The 14,652-nt window shown below is 46.4% G+C and overlaps 1 protein-coding gene across 4 annotated transcripts in view; it reads right to left on the bottom strand.

The window, feature by feature from the left end:
• The window catches only part of DNAH7 (dynein axonemal heavy chain 7), a 168,300-nt gene that overhangs the window by 65,879 nt on the left and 87,769 nt on the right, over window positions 1-14,652 (bottom strand). For all 4 annotated transcript variants that reach the window (XM_077319509.1, XM_077319510.1, XM_077319508.1 and 1 more), the window contains 5 exons: window positions 10,065-10,241; window positions 8,332-8,463; window positions 7,004-7,228; window positions 4,867-5,064; window positions 339-494 (listed from right to left, as the gene is read on the bottom strand). In XM_077319509.1, coding sequence (XP_077175624.1) covers window positions 339-494; window positions 4,867-5,064; window positions 7,004-7,228; window positions 8,332-8,463; window positions 10,065-10,241 — 888 coding nt within the window. The remainder of the gene's footprint in view (window positions 1-338; window positions 495-4,866; window positions 5,065-7,003; window positions 7,229-8,331; window positions 8,464-10,064; window positions 10,242-14,652) is intronic.

Here is a 14,652-nt window from a genome sequence, read left to right on the forward strand (position 1 = left end):
TGTTCCTTTAAAGCAGTAATTTACACACCCATAGTCCCTCTCTGGACTGATGCCCTGCAGTATGCACTGTTTTGAGAGCCTGCAGCCAGCTGAGTGAGCTTGGGCTTCTCACAGTCCTGATAGAGCTGTTCTCACAGAGCAATCCTGTCAGGGCTCTCGGTCCCACCTACCTCACAGGGTTCTCTGTTGCGGGGAGAGGAAGGGAAGGCGATTGTAAGCTGCTTTGAGACTCCTTCGGGTAGCGAACCGTGGTGTATAAAAAACAACTTTTCTTCTTATCAGGTTGAAAACCAAATATCCTAAAAAGACCTACAATTATTTCATTGTTAAAAGTTTACCATTCTCTTCCCAAGAGGGGGCCCAAAGACTCCTTTCCGCCTTTTGTCTAGCTTGGACATGATGATGTTTTGAGTCTGGGCGGCCGTCGTCTGTGCCGAGAAGTTTATGAGCAGGGGCTTGTAGATTTCTTTATTTAAACGGTTTAGAAGAAAATCCTGGGAGGATAGTATCAAAAAGGAGCAGAGGGAGGGAGGGGGAGAGAGAGAGAGAGCGCATAAAAATCACATAAACATAAAAATCTGACCCTTTATAGCACCCAACCAAAAGACACAAAGCCCTGCATTTATTGTGAGCCATCTAAACAGGGAGCTTTTTTCACATCAGATTTGTCATCCATCCCACTTCTGAAATGATGAGGCGATAAGGAATCCGCAGTCGTTAAAATGTGCAGCTCTTTAATGAGGTTCCTCTGGAAATAAACCAGGGCGATTCAAAATTTTAGGGCCTGTATTTTTTAAAGCATAAAAGGTAATACATCAGAGACGTTCCACAACATTCTCACCGACATTTTAACTAGTTGCTCCACATCTTATTAACTCACAGAGCATGTGCCTCATGAAATAATTCACTTGTTAGGCGCTCCTTCCGAGCCCGCACACAGATATTCCGGGGGGGTTTTATACGTTTGTGAAAGATCAGTCCGAATAGTAACATTTTGTGGAAAGCATTAACAACCGCAGAATCAGTGAACTAACAAACACAGCACCCTGTCTACTAAGAAAGGCAATAGAAAATACAGCCACTGAAGGCAAAGATTTTCATCTGTATACTGCACGATAATCAGGATGCCTGCATATGATTGCCATAGCTTAACTTCTGCATATACCCTTGTGCTGCGGTGGCATCTGCTGTCAAAGCAACATTTAAAAAAATCTGTACAGTCAACCAAATCTTCTGTGGTCAATCAGAACCCTTGCTGGACAAAATCCCTATCTGGCCCCACCCACTTCCTAAAAATATTTGGTGGCTGCCAGAAAATGTCAGTGGATTCCACGGAGCCACGAGGCACCATGTTGGGGGTTTTCTAATATATACTCTGAAGTTTTAACAACATTTCAATCCAGTGCTACTAATTAGCAGATGGGTTGGATCTAATGATGGGTTGGACCTGCTAACTCCGTATCTAAAATTCTGCTTAGATCCCTAGCAAAACGGATTAGTCGGCTTAGTCCCTCTGGGGACCCCCTAACCCTGCACCACTGAGACACAACCCAAAACAACATGTTAAAAAAAGCCAGGTTGCTTGCCATGTTGCATGTGCCCCCAAGATGACCAGAGTGTGCCGGATTGGGGACAAACTCTAGTGGGCAACCCTTTGCTTGTCACTCTGCCCAGTTTCTCCCTGAGCCCCCACCTACTCAGGGGAAGGCTTTCCTGACATCTGACACCTGTTATGCCGCTCCGTTGCACCGTTGGCAGGGGAATCCTCCTCAGCCTGGGCCCAAGTGAAGAGTGCTTGTGCCCCTCCCCATGCTTGTGTCTTGGAGGTGCGCACTGCTCCCATCTGAGCTTGGGGATAACCGGGACCTCAGTGGGGCACAATGTCAGAGTCCTCTCTCCAAATGACCCATTTTTTCCAGGGAAAGTGATCACTGTTGTCTGGAGATGAGCTGCAATTCCAGGGAGATCCCCAGATCCCACCTGGAAGCGGCCACCCCTACACATCACACATCACAAGCCTTTACAAAGACAAACAAAACACAAAAAGACAAAAAAAATAAAATCACAAAGCTCCTGTATTTGATGATACCCTCCTCTCTGTTTTAGAATGTTCCACTTCATAGGTTAAGCCATGCCCGTTTCTTCTAATGAACAAAAATTAATATTTAATTTCCACCAAGGATAATTCTCCAACTAAATACATAAGTGTTGTTTTGGCACTACCCCCCCGCGCCTCGCATTCCCCCGTTACTAATATTTTATCAGGGTGATAAATCAAAGCCACATTAAAAAGTAATTAAATAAAAGCCAATTACCGAAGTTTAGTGCTCAAAATAATTTTCCAGTTTAGTTACTTTCTGTTAACCGGACTAAATTTCCAAATATCAGAATCAGCAAAATGATTGTAGGAAGCCATTTTCCACTGAAGAGCCAATCTAATTATGTGAAGTAATTGCATTAATAAAAACCCATTTGCGGCAAACGAAAGCACAGAGAAAACTCCTTTGCAGGATGAGAGTGATTTCTTAGGGTTTGGTAAGCATCTGATTTAGAACATTGAGATCATTTTTTTAGATGTCTATAACTTTAAGACACACCAATAAGGGGGTACAAAAGAGAAAGAGTCCAGTAACACCTTGATGACGAACAAACTTTGTGGCAGGGGACGAGCTTTTGTGAGGTACCTGAAGATGAAAGCTCTTCCCCTGCCATAAATTTTGTTAGTCTTTGGCCCATTATGCATGGGGGAGGGGGATAACACGCATTCGGGGTGGAATGGCGGCGACTAAAATCACAGATAACGCACGGCGCCGGCTGCAACCGGCCGCAGATTCGGGGCACGCCGCCGAAAAGGCCGCGTTAGTGAAACACGGAAGAAAACGCAGCTTCCGGGTGACCGGGGCGCAACCAGAAGCGGCGCCGGGGTCACCGCATGCATAATCGGTTACTCTGGGTTTTGCCGCCATTGCGTCCCGTCCCGTGCATAAGCGGTTTTGCTTCACTTCTTCCCCCTCCGCGTTTTCCGTGTGACCCGAAATCGCCGTTTCGGCGGCCGTGCATAATGGTCCTTTAAGGTGCTCCTAGGCTCTGGCTCTTTTCAACTGCTACAGACTGACTAACACAGCCACTCACGTTGATCTAACTGAAGAAGTGAGCAGGGACTCCTGAAAGTGCCTCCCCTGCCACAAATGTTCTTAGCCTTCAAGGTGCTCCTGGATTCTGGCTCTTTTCTGCTGCTGCAGACAGACTAACATGGTCACCCATCTTGACTTATCAGAAGAAGGGAGCAGGGACTCAGGAGAGCTCCTCCCCTACCACAAATGTTGTGAATCTTGGACTTTGGCTCTTTTCTCCAGACTTACATGGCCACCCATCTTGATTTGCCTCCGGATAAGGAAGTGGAACTCAAAATGACTCCATAGAATACCAGCATGATACTTTGAATATGGACTATATTTATCTTTCTGAAGATGACTCATTACACTGTAAACAGATATCGATTTGTATTTGGGCAAAGGAACTTTGTGCCTACTCATGAGGGTAAAGGGGTTTTAATTATTTATTTTAACAGATTTCTTTCCCCACTTTTCCTCCAAAGAAATGAAACCATCCATAGTAAAGTCTCATCTTTAGAAATATTAGAACCAACCAGCAAACACATTAGTCATTAAACTCCTAACAATTAAAACAATGAAAAGCAGAAAGAACGTTTTTTTAGCAAATTAAAATATTGGGGAGGAAGGCAGGATCACTTAAATAATGCAAAACTAAATGGAAACAGAGACGTCTTCAACGGAAGATGGCATAACAAGAGAACTGGCAAATCTCCTTCGGCGAGAGTTCCAGAGTTCTGGTGCCACAGCCAAGCAGGCCCTCTCCCTTACAGGTTGCTGCCCATTAGTTTGAGAATGCCAGGGTATCTGAAGCAAGGCCTCCAAATTTGACAACAGCATTGCAGTAGGTCCAGTGAATTGAAATAAGGAGTCTGGCTTTTCTGGAACAACTTATTATCTTAAAGTTCTGGAACTATTCTCATTGGACCAACTTGGTGCAGTGGCTAAGAGTGATGGCCTCTAATCTGGAGAACCGGTTTGAATTCCCCCACTCCTCATGGAGCCACCTAGGTGATCTTGGGCTTCTGCTTCTACTTCTACTACTATTTCTACTTCTACTACTACTTCTTCTTCTTCACATGCATGAGTGCCAAGCAGGGGCAGACAGGCTATTTAATTTGCAGAGAACATTTTCAGTGGGCCACTAAACTGGAGGGCTGCTGACACCCAAAAGCAAGCAGAACCAAGCCCCAGTAGTTCTGGCTGAGTTTTAGCAGGCGCTCATCTTGGGTCTGGCCAAGAGCATTAACCATTTGCGTTGCCCTTATGCATTTATTGAATAGCTATCGATTAGAGCTATTTTCAGGAAATTATTCCTTTCTTCAGAAATTTTTCATTGCGCCTGACGAGTTGAATTAGAGTCAAAGCTTTTCCTCCCTCTGGGCCACCACCATCCCTTCCTCCCCCCCACAACAGACTCCCTGTGAAGTGAGAGAGTTCTGAAAGAACTGAGATGGGCCCTAGGTCACCCAGCTGGCTGCCTGTGGAGCAGGAGTGGGGAATCCAACCCAGATCTCCAGATTAGAGACTGCTTCTCTTAGCCACAACACCAAGGTGGCTCTCAAGACCAGCATCTTGACTTGTTCCTATAAGCTAGTGCCGATCTTCCAAGACTGGAGAGATACGGTGGTGTTGGCTCCCGATTGCCAGCAGCAGGGCAGGAGGATGCAAGCTCCCTAGCACAATGAAGTGCAGGGCAACTCCGCCAGGCTACTCCCTGGGCAATTCAATTCCCCAGTCTGAAAAGACTCACTATGATGTACACGCTCTTGCCGGTTCCCGTTGGCCCCACGAATATGGAAGGCTTCTGGTGCGTTGTCAGCAGCTCCATTAACGCAAAGTACCGAATGGTGTCCAGAGTAGGAACGATGATTTCGTTGAACAGCATGTCCTTCATGATAGGGGGAGCTGATTTAAGGGCTTCCACCCAGGGCTCCCACCTCCCTGCTCCCTGGTTCAAAACAGGAGACAAAAGGAGAAGGAGACAGTGAGAACAAAAATAATGTCCAGAAATATATCACGATCACGTATGGGCCGTGGGGCTTCAGGATGCGCAAATGCAAAAGGGCGCTGGGTATACATATTCCAAATCTGCAGGGAGAGTTGCCAGCTCCAGGCTGGGAAATTCCTGGAGATTTAGAAAGTGGAAACTAGGGAGGGAGGGGCTGACCTTCATGCAGTCCATCTTCCAAAGCAGACATTTGCTCCAAGGGAATAGATCTCTGCTGTTTAGAGATCACTGATCATCCTGAAGGACAGCCAAACTCTGCCTGGAGGTTGGCAGCCCCACCCACAGATGCACAGAAACGCACACACCCCACAGCCCAGACCTGATTTGTGCATCACGCAGACCTATCTAGATGGTGAGATTGCCTGTTTGGGGAGTTACAATCCTAGACAATATTTTCTCCTCTCTTTTCCAAGGTATGATCAAGGGAGAAAGGCCCACGTCATCCTGAGCAAGCAGTCACCAGCCCCAGGGTATCTAAGCATATCTCCAGAAATGTGATCCAAATCAAGACTGAGGTCAGAGTCAGTCGGTCGCCAAACATTTCAGCTGTGGCCATTAATAAGGGCTCATGCGTTCAGTTTTGATACAAGCATTTTGCTTTTCTTAGTGCTTGATTTCCATCCAAGCAGGTACCTTATAGATCACAGTGACATGAACAGGTGAGGTCAATATAGGTTTTCCTTAACTAGATTATTCTATTTCTTGGTGCTTTCCCAGTAATTTTCAGCAAGGGAAGAAATTCTGGTAAACTACTGGCATTGATTCCTGAAAAATAGTTTCCTGTCTTTGCGAGGATCGAAATGACAAAATCTTCACCAATCTGGGGCTCCTTCCAGCCCAAATTTCTCAAAAAGCAATTAAACACATAACAACTGATTCAGGGGTACCGTTGAGGCCATTGTGTTTCATTGTATCTAAGGAAGTGTGCTTGCACATGAAAGCTTATATATCTTGAATAAAACTTGGTTGGTCTTCAAAGTGCCCCTGGATCCAAATGTTGTTAGGCATATCAGGAGAGGGAAAGTAGGAAGAGGTGAGCCACTGCTCAGCTCTTGTGGCCCTGTCATTTGCCCAGGACAATGGCGACTGCCACTTTGGAGTCAGGAAGGAATCTTCCTTCAGGCCAGATTGGCCCAAAGATCCTGGAGGTTTCTGGCCTTCTTCTGGGCATAGAGGAGGGGTCACTAGGGATGTGTAGGGGAGGGGTAGTTGAGAATATCCTCTGTTTTGCAGGGAGTTGGACTAGATCAACCATTCTCAACCTTTTTTTGGCTCTCAGGTTCAAGGGCTCCCTGCAGTAAGCAAACCTCTTGCACAATGAGCGAGGCTAAAAAAGGCCTAAGCAAAAAGTGAACTAACTATACTCGACGTACCTTGTCTTATATATGTGAGACTGATTTCTAGAACATTCAACCAGGAGAAGCATATGCATTCGTTTGTCTTCTTGAATGCATTAATTCAAGCACACACAAAGGAAAAGATTACATGATTTCTTTTTCTTTCCCTTGATGAAGGTCAAACTTTCTAGCAAACGATGACATCATACATGACAAAAAGGGTATTCCATTGGCCCAGTTACCAGCCCCCCCCCTTAAACCCTTTGGGTTCCCTTTCTCACATTTTTTAGTCTGTGGCCCTCTTCAAATGTGCCAGGCCCTCCCATGGGGCCATATGGCTCCCACTGAGAACAGCTGGACTAGATGACGCTTGAGATCCCTTCCAGCTCTGTTCCTTTCCCACTGGAAATAATCTCTCTCATTCTGCTCTTAATTATGTCCACATAAATTCCTTAGTCCAGTAAGAGCATTAATTTAACGAAGGCATTAGAAACTAATTGACACATCTCCACAAAACTCTGATACTAAACAGGAACTCTCACTTCTTTGATAAACCGGTATTCGTAAATCGTTCCTTCTTCTGGAAAGGGGACAGTGAGGATTTTTGCAGGGAGCTGCTCCATACAGCTCAATAATTTATATTTCTCTCTTGTCTCATCGCTCATTGGCCCAATGAGTAGTTCTCGCACGATCAGATCAAATTTGAGGCGATCGTCCTCCTTGCAGCTGGCTCCGACAGACCAGGTGAGTGAAAATATAAAAATGCCCTGGGTCAGGGAAGAAGAAACAAAGGGCACACAGAAGATTGTTAACCATACAGTGCCGTCCCAAGTTAGGACAAATGTATTTATTTCTGTGATTTTAGTCATTTTTACATACTAAACATAAAGGTCACCATGGGGGGGGGGCGGTCAATACATCTAATTATAAATCAATCAATCAATATAATTATTAAACAAATAAAATTAGTAGTCTGATGTCATAAACAGCAAGAACAAATTTAAACAACTGATTTTGATCATAACACCGAGCAGAGGGTAAAAACAGTCTTGCAGTAATTAGTACCAAAAAACAGCCATGTAACGGGAAGACACTGTAATTCAACATGCTTGGGGACTCATTCTCAGGGGCTGAAAAGGGAGGTGAGGGATTGTTATACATCCTACAATAATATTTATGCATTTATTAATTAAAATGTTATTTATACACTAAAGTTCCCCAACCTTTATTTATTTAATATATTTATTTATGTGATTTATGTCCTGCCGCTCCCATACAGTGGCTCATGGCAGGTCACTAGGTCCTCATTAAAAATTCCATTAAAACGCCTATTAAAAGGACATACCGATACAATATAAAAATAAACAGCAAACAGGTGATAAATAACACAAGCCCCACGCCCAAGACTAATACCCACTATAGGAGAAGAGAAGGGGCCTAGCTGGCAACACCCAGGTGCTAACACCAGCCCTGGGGGGGGGGGGGTGATCTTCCTCACTGGCTTGGCCTCAAGCAAAGACCGGAGCCTTTCTGAGCCTGGAGGCATCTTTGGAATTTTGACAGTAGGATGCCTGCTACAAAATGGCTACCACAGGAGGCAGAGCCAACCACTTTTAAACATCAGCTAATCAAATCTCCAGAGGCCAATCAGAAGCCATGTTGGCAAAAGGCTCAGTTAGCCCCACCCACTCTCTAGAAACGATTGGTTTCAGGGAAGGTGTCTGGGGGCATCATAACACCCACAGCTACCCCTACTCTAAGCCTGTTAAGTACAGCCGTACTTATTTCCACTTTTATCCCATTCCACCCCTGAAGACAGAGGGAGGTTGACTTTATCTCTTATTCAATGCGTAACCAACATCCCACCCACCTCGAGCCAAGAAAAAATGTCCCGATCACCCATGGCTTTGATTTTGGCGTCGCTGGCAAACTCGTCCATCATGCAGTCCATCAGATTCATTAACGATCGAACCAAATTTGTGTCCGAGGTTGGAGACAGTTCCTAGGATGACAAAAGACTTCCCTGTTTCTCTCAGTTCTTCTCTTCGTATTTACTCGAAATGCGAACAGGATTTGTAGTGAGGCTAAGAGTTCACGGCGATAATTGGCTTTGCGGGCCTGCGCTTGATAAAGGACTGAGCTTTGGAATTGTAAGAAGCGATTGTAGGCAGATGCAAGATCTGCACTGTGCACAATTGAGCAGAATATAAAGGGTCCTACAGGGGGCATCAGAAAGGTATATTTAACACAGGTAGGATAGGATCTTCCCAGTGATTTTCAAATTTTCTCCTCCAGTGTCCTGCTTGTCTCAACAGGAGACTTCCTGCTTTTTTAGTATACTTCCTCCCTGCTTGCCTCCAGAATAGTTGTTAAAAAAAAAAACAGAATGACTTCAGACAGCTAGCAGGATGCACAATAAAATCAGACTGGACTCTGATTTTATTGTGCTACTTCAGACCAACACGGCTACCCATTTGAAGCTAGCTGGATGGTTAGGTCCCCCCTGCCTTTCTATACACAGCTGTTTCACTTCTACATAAAACTGCTTTTAGTTTTTAAAACAGCCTGGTACTCCACCTCTTGGTATATTCAAACTCTGCCAAAAGGGACGAGGCTGAAATATCGATCCACTTCCACCAGCAGGAAGATGAACATCAAAACCAATCAGTTCTAAGAAAATGAATCTAAACAGCCACATATGAAGGAGACAAAAAAAACAGTCTCCTGACAATAATTCAAGTACTTGTGCATTTCAGTTTGCATAACTGAAAATACAATTATTATTTTCGTAGAATCCTAGAGTAGGAAGGGGCTATTCAGGACATCTAGTCCAATTCCCTGCTCAATGCAGGATAAGCTTAAAGCAGGGGAAGTCAAACTGTGGCCCTCCAGAGGTCCATGGACTACAATTCCCATGAGCCCCTGCCAGTGTTCACTGGCAGGGGCTCATGGGAATTGTAGTCCATGGATATATGGAGGGCCGCAGTTTGACTACCCCTGGACTAAAGCATCCAGGATCAGGATATGTCCAGCCATGGCTCACCACCTCCTAAGGCAGCCTATTCCACTGCTTGGGTACTCTAACTTTGAATCCCACCCCCCACCCCCACCCCGATATCCAGCCGGGACCATTCTACATGTGGTTTAGAAGAACAGGTGGTTTTTGGACCCTGTTTTTTTACTATCTGAAGACATCTCAATGGGGCTTACAATCACTAACCCCTTCGTTCCCCACAAGACATCCCGTGAAATAAGTGAGGCTGAGAGAGCTCTTAGAAGTGTGACTGGCCCAAGATCCCTCAGCTGGCTGCATGTGAAGGAGGCGTGGGGAATCAAACCCATTACTACGGGTCTTATCCTCTTATATTGTACTTTTATATGCTATTAAAGGCTTGTTGTTGTTGTTGCTGCCAACAGGAACGGATCTTTGCCCTCGTCCAAGTGAAAGTCTTTCAAATACTTCAAAAGAGCAATCATGTCCCCTTTCATCCTCCTCTTCTCCAGGCTGAACATTCCCAAGTCCCTCAGCCTTTCCTCATAGGGCTTGGTCCCCTGGCCCTGGATCAACCCGGATCATTTCTGCAATACTTCTCTTTAGTTTACCTTTGTGCATTTTCTAATAAACTCAACAGAAAGTGGAACCATTCGGTCAAACAAGGTCGTTATAAAGTCCTTATGTAGATCTGTGATGGTGGGAGGCATCAGATTTAACCAAGACAGCATCACGGGTCTCCAGCCCAACATCTGAGGTTCCATGTAGACCATGCCACATCTGGAAACCTGAAAAGGAGGATACTGTTTTTACCTATCCGGATCCCAATAATGACATTTGAAGATTTTAAAATTTTAATAATATATTTTATATTCAAGCATAAAACAGACACACAGAAAAGAAAAACAAGACACAAGAAAAACAAGATAGTAGTTGGGAAACCATTATTGATTATACAATATAATATTTTATTTATGTATTTAGATTTTTATTCCACCCTTCCATACAGCTCTGGGCAGTTTACATAAAACATTGTAGAACATTAACATAGAACATATTCATGTTACAATACATTAAAAGATTCTTAGCATAAATATTCCCACCTCCTCATCTAAATCTTGTCAATATTTAACAAACTTTATTGCTGTACTGTGAGCCTCTTGTAGCACAGAGTGGTAAGGCAGCCTGAAGCTGTCTGTCCATGAGGCTGGGAGTTCAATCCCAGCAGCCGGCTCAAGGTTGACTCAGCCTTCCATCCTTCCGAGGTCGGTAAAATGAGTACCCAGCTTGCTGGGGGGTAAACGGTAATGACTGGGGAAGGCACTGGCAAACCACCCTGTATTGAGTCTGCCATGAAAACGCTGGAGGGCGTCACCCCAAGGGTCAGACATGACTCGGTGCTTGCACACCTTTACCTTTACCTTTATTGCTGTACTAGGGACAAAGCCCATTGTACCTAGGAATACAATGGGTGCTAGCACAATTGTCTGTTCTGTTGCTGTGCTGGGTGCTGACCCTCCCCCTGCACCATTCCCCATTGGATCTGGAGATCCAGCATGTTGGAAGTGTTTAAATGGTAGGAGAGTGTAATCTCAAGAGCCCAGTTTGATCCCCCACTCCTCCTGCATGTAGAGCCAGTGGGTTGCCAACCTATAGATGGGGGCTGGGAGATCTTCAGGAATAACAACTCATCTCCAGGCACCAGTTCTTCTGGAGAAGGCAACTAGGAGGAAAGGAGGGAGGGAGAACAGAGGCCGGGCGGGGCCCCATAGGGCTGGTGGGCAGCCTTTACTCCTTCTCCCACCCACTCCCCCGGACCCCTGAGGCCCCACCTTCAAACATTCCTAATCCAGGGGTCACCAACCTCCAGGTACAGCCTGGAGACCTCCTGGCATTGGAGTTCATCTGCAGACTACAGAGATCAGTTTCAGAGGGGGAAATGGCTGCTTTGAAGGGGAAATTTTGCTATGACAGCTCATCTCCAGACAACAGAGATCACTCCCCCTGGAGAAAAGGGCTGCTTGGGAGGGGGACCCTATAGCCTTATGCCCCACAGAGGTCCAGGGATGCCAGCCTCCTGGAGGGACCTGAGCATCCCCCATAGGGACAGCTCTTCATCCATCTGCAGAGGTAAGTTCCTCTGGACAAAAGGGCTGCTGGGGAGGGGGGACTGCGGCCTTATGCCCCACAGAGGTCCAGGGATGCCAACCTCCAGTGGGAACCTGGAGATCCCACAAAATGACAGCTCTTCATTGGACTGCAGAGATCAATTCCCCTAAATTAAAGGGCTGCTGGGGAGGGGGGACTGCTGCCTTGTGCCCCACAGAGGTTCAGGGATGCCAAACTCCAAGGAAAACTCTTCATTAGACAGCAGAGGTCAGTTCCACTGGAGAAAAGGGCTGCTTGGGAGGGAGGACTCTCTAGCTTTGTGCCCCAAAGAGGTCCAGAAATGCTGGACTCCAGGGGGAACTTGGGGATCCCCCAAAATGATAGCTCTAAATCAGGCTGCATTTATCAGTTCCCCTGAAGGAAAGGTCAGTTGGGGAGGGGAGCCTTGTTCCCCAAAGAGGTTCAGAGATGCCAGCCCCCAGGGGGAAAGTGGGGATCCCCCCCAAATGACAGTTCATCATACAGCAGAGTTCAGTTCCCCTGGAGAAAAGAGCTAATTGGGAGGAGGGACTGCAGCCTTGTGCCCCACAGAGGTCCAGGGATGCCAAACTCCAAGGGGGACCTGGGGATCCCCCAGAAGGACAATCAGACTGCAGAGATGTCCCCCTGGAGAAAAGGGCTGCTGGGCAGGGAGGGCTGCAGTCTTGTGCCCAGAGGTCCAGGGATGGCTGCCTCCAGGGGGGACCTGAGGATCCCCCAGAAGGACAGCTCTTCATCATTCTGCAGAGATGAGTTCCCCTGGAGAAATGGGCTGCTTAGCAGGGGGGACTGTGGCCTCGTGCTCCACAGAGGTCCAAGGGTGCCAATCTCCAGGGGGGACCTGGGGATCCCCCAGCAGGACAGAAACATTAATGAAAGTGTCAATTGTTGTGATATAATTTTTAATTCTATACACAGTTCTTGAACTGGATATTTTTAAAATGCTTCTCATTATAGATTTAACTACTGTTTTCACTTTAGACTCCCCACCTTTCGGCAAACGTCGAAAAAAATTATGTTAGCCGGGCCAGAACAGTATATTCGGCCATTTTAACATTCTACTCTTCTAAACATGGACAGACAGAACTTCTCCATTTCAGTGCATCAATAGTCCTAGTGGCAGGCACCATGTATACAATACTACTAATATTTTGGGTTGTTTACTAGGTCATGTTCCCAATAGCATATTTTAAATTTGCAGCTTTTAAGGTGCTGAAAACAGAGCTGCTTTATGCCATCACAGCTTAGCTGACAGCTGCAGATACCTATAAACCGAATGCCAATGCTGCTTTAAGTCTTGTGACAAGAGACATGAATTTTAGATCTGACCTGAGGCGGGGAAAAGCTGCTTAACATATGTTATCCTGTTAGATGCAAAACCTCATGCATACATGTATCTGCCTGATACTGAATCAGATCCTCAGTCCCTCAAGGTCAAAATGCTCTGCTCAGACTGGCAGCGGGTTCACCTCCTGCCTGTCCTTTCAACTGGAGATGCCGGAGATTGAACCGGGGACCTTCCGCATACCAAGCAGAGGCTCTTCCACTGAGCCACAGCTCCTGAACCACAGGGGAGATCAGGATACTAAACAGTTCTGGAAAGCCAGTACTGTCTCCAAGATATAGTGGCAAACAAGGAAACCTCAGTCTGCCAAGGAAGTTTGCTGGGTGGAGGTTGGGCCAGTCACACATGTTCTGCCTAGCCTGCTTGGCAGGGCTGATGGAAGGATAAAACGAGGTATAAATGATGAAAAGAAATAGTTAAATGAAGGGATGCAAGCGGCGCAGCGCATGCGCGGCTCAGATTTGGGCTGGTGCAGCTATGGCAACATCGTCATCATTACTGTGGCTCTACAGCAGGGGTAGTCAAACTGCGGCCCTCCAAATGTCCATGGACTACAATTCCCAGGAGCCCCCTGCCAGCGAATGCTGGCAGGGGGCTCCTGGGAATTGTAGTCCATGGACATTTGGAGGGCCGCAGTTTGACTACCCCTGCTCTACAGTATGCTGGGTACACCTGGCTCTTGGCCCTTTCGAAGATCAGGAAGAAGCTGTTCTTTGGACGCCATTATTTACTACTTGGAGGACTCAAAGCAGCTAAAAATTGCCAGCCTTCCTTCTCCCTACAACAGACACCCTGTGAGGTAGGTGGGGCTGAGAGAGCTTGGGAAGAACTGGGACTGGCCCGAGGTCACCCAGCAGGCTTCATGGTGAGGAGGAGTGGGGGATCAAACCCGGTTCTCCAGATTAGAGGTCCCCACGCTTAACCACACCAACGACAAAAAAGAAAGAACAAAATGGGGGGGGGGGGGCTCAACCTGGAAAGTGTCAGGAACTTGCAGTGGTGTGATGACTTCCTTTCTGGTTTACACAGTGGAAACTGATCAGTGGCCAAGAAAAGAACAGTCATGGTCCGTTTGTCTATGTAGGACATTTGGGCCCTGCAAATCCAGGGCCCCCACATTGTGCTCCCCCCCTCATGGATCCGGGCCGTAGACTCTCACCTCCCCCCTTTTCCCTCTTTGATACTTGGAGTGACACCCCTTTCCATTGGGGGGCCCTTCTGCCCCCAGTCTGACTGCTCCCAATGCAACTGTACTCTCCTAGGGCCTTGAGTCAATTGCCAAACAACGAGGCCCCAGGCACTGACATCATACCCACGGAACTGCTGAGATGTGTACGAGTCAAAACTATCAAAGCTTTGCACCAGAAAATCTGGGAAATTAATAACTGGCCAGAGTAGTAGAAACGACCTGTGCCCATCCCACTACCATGAAAGGGTGATTCAAAAAAACTGTTCCAATTACCATACAATAGCCCTCTCCTGCTCAAAATCATACAACAATGCATAGCAACAACCATTGAAAGAGAATTACAACGTGTTCAGGATGGCTTTCGACAGGGGCGTGGCTTTTGTGATCACATAGCAAACCTGCACTGGATTTTGGAAAAGTCACAAGAATATCAGAAGGATGTCTACATCTGCTTTATACACTACAAGAAAGCTTTGGATCGTGAGGATCGCAACAAATTGTGGGAAGCCCTGCAAAA

The sequence above is a fragment of the Paroedura picta genome, chromosome 2 (assembly GCF_049243985.1).
Source record: "Paroedura picta isolate Pp20150507F chromosome 2, Ppicta_v3.0, whole genome shotgun sequence".
Taxonomy (NCBI): domain Eukaryota; kingdom Metazoa; phylum Chordata; class Lepidosauria; order Squamata; family Gekkonidae; genus Paroedura; species Paroedura picta.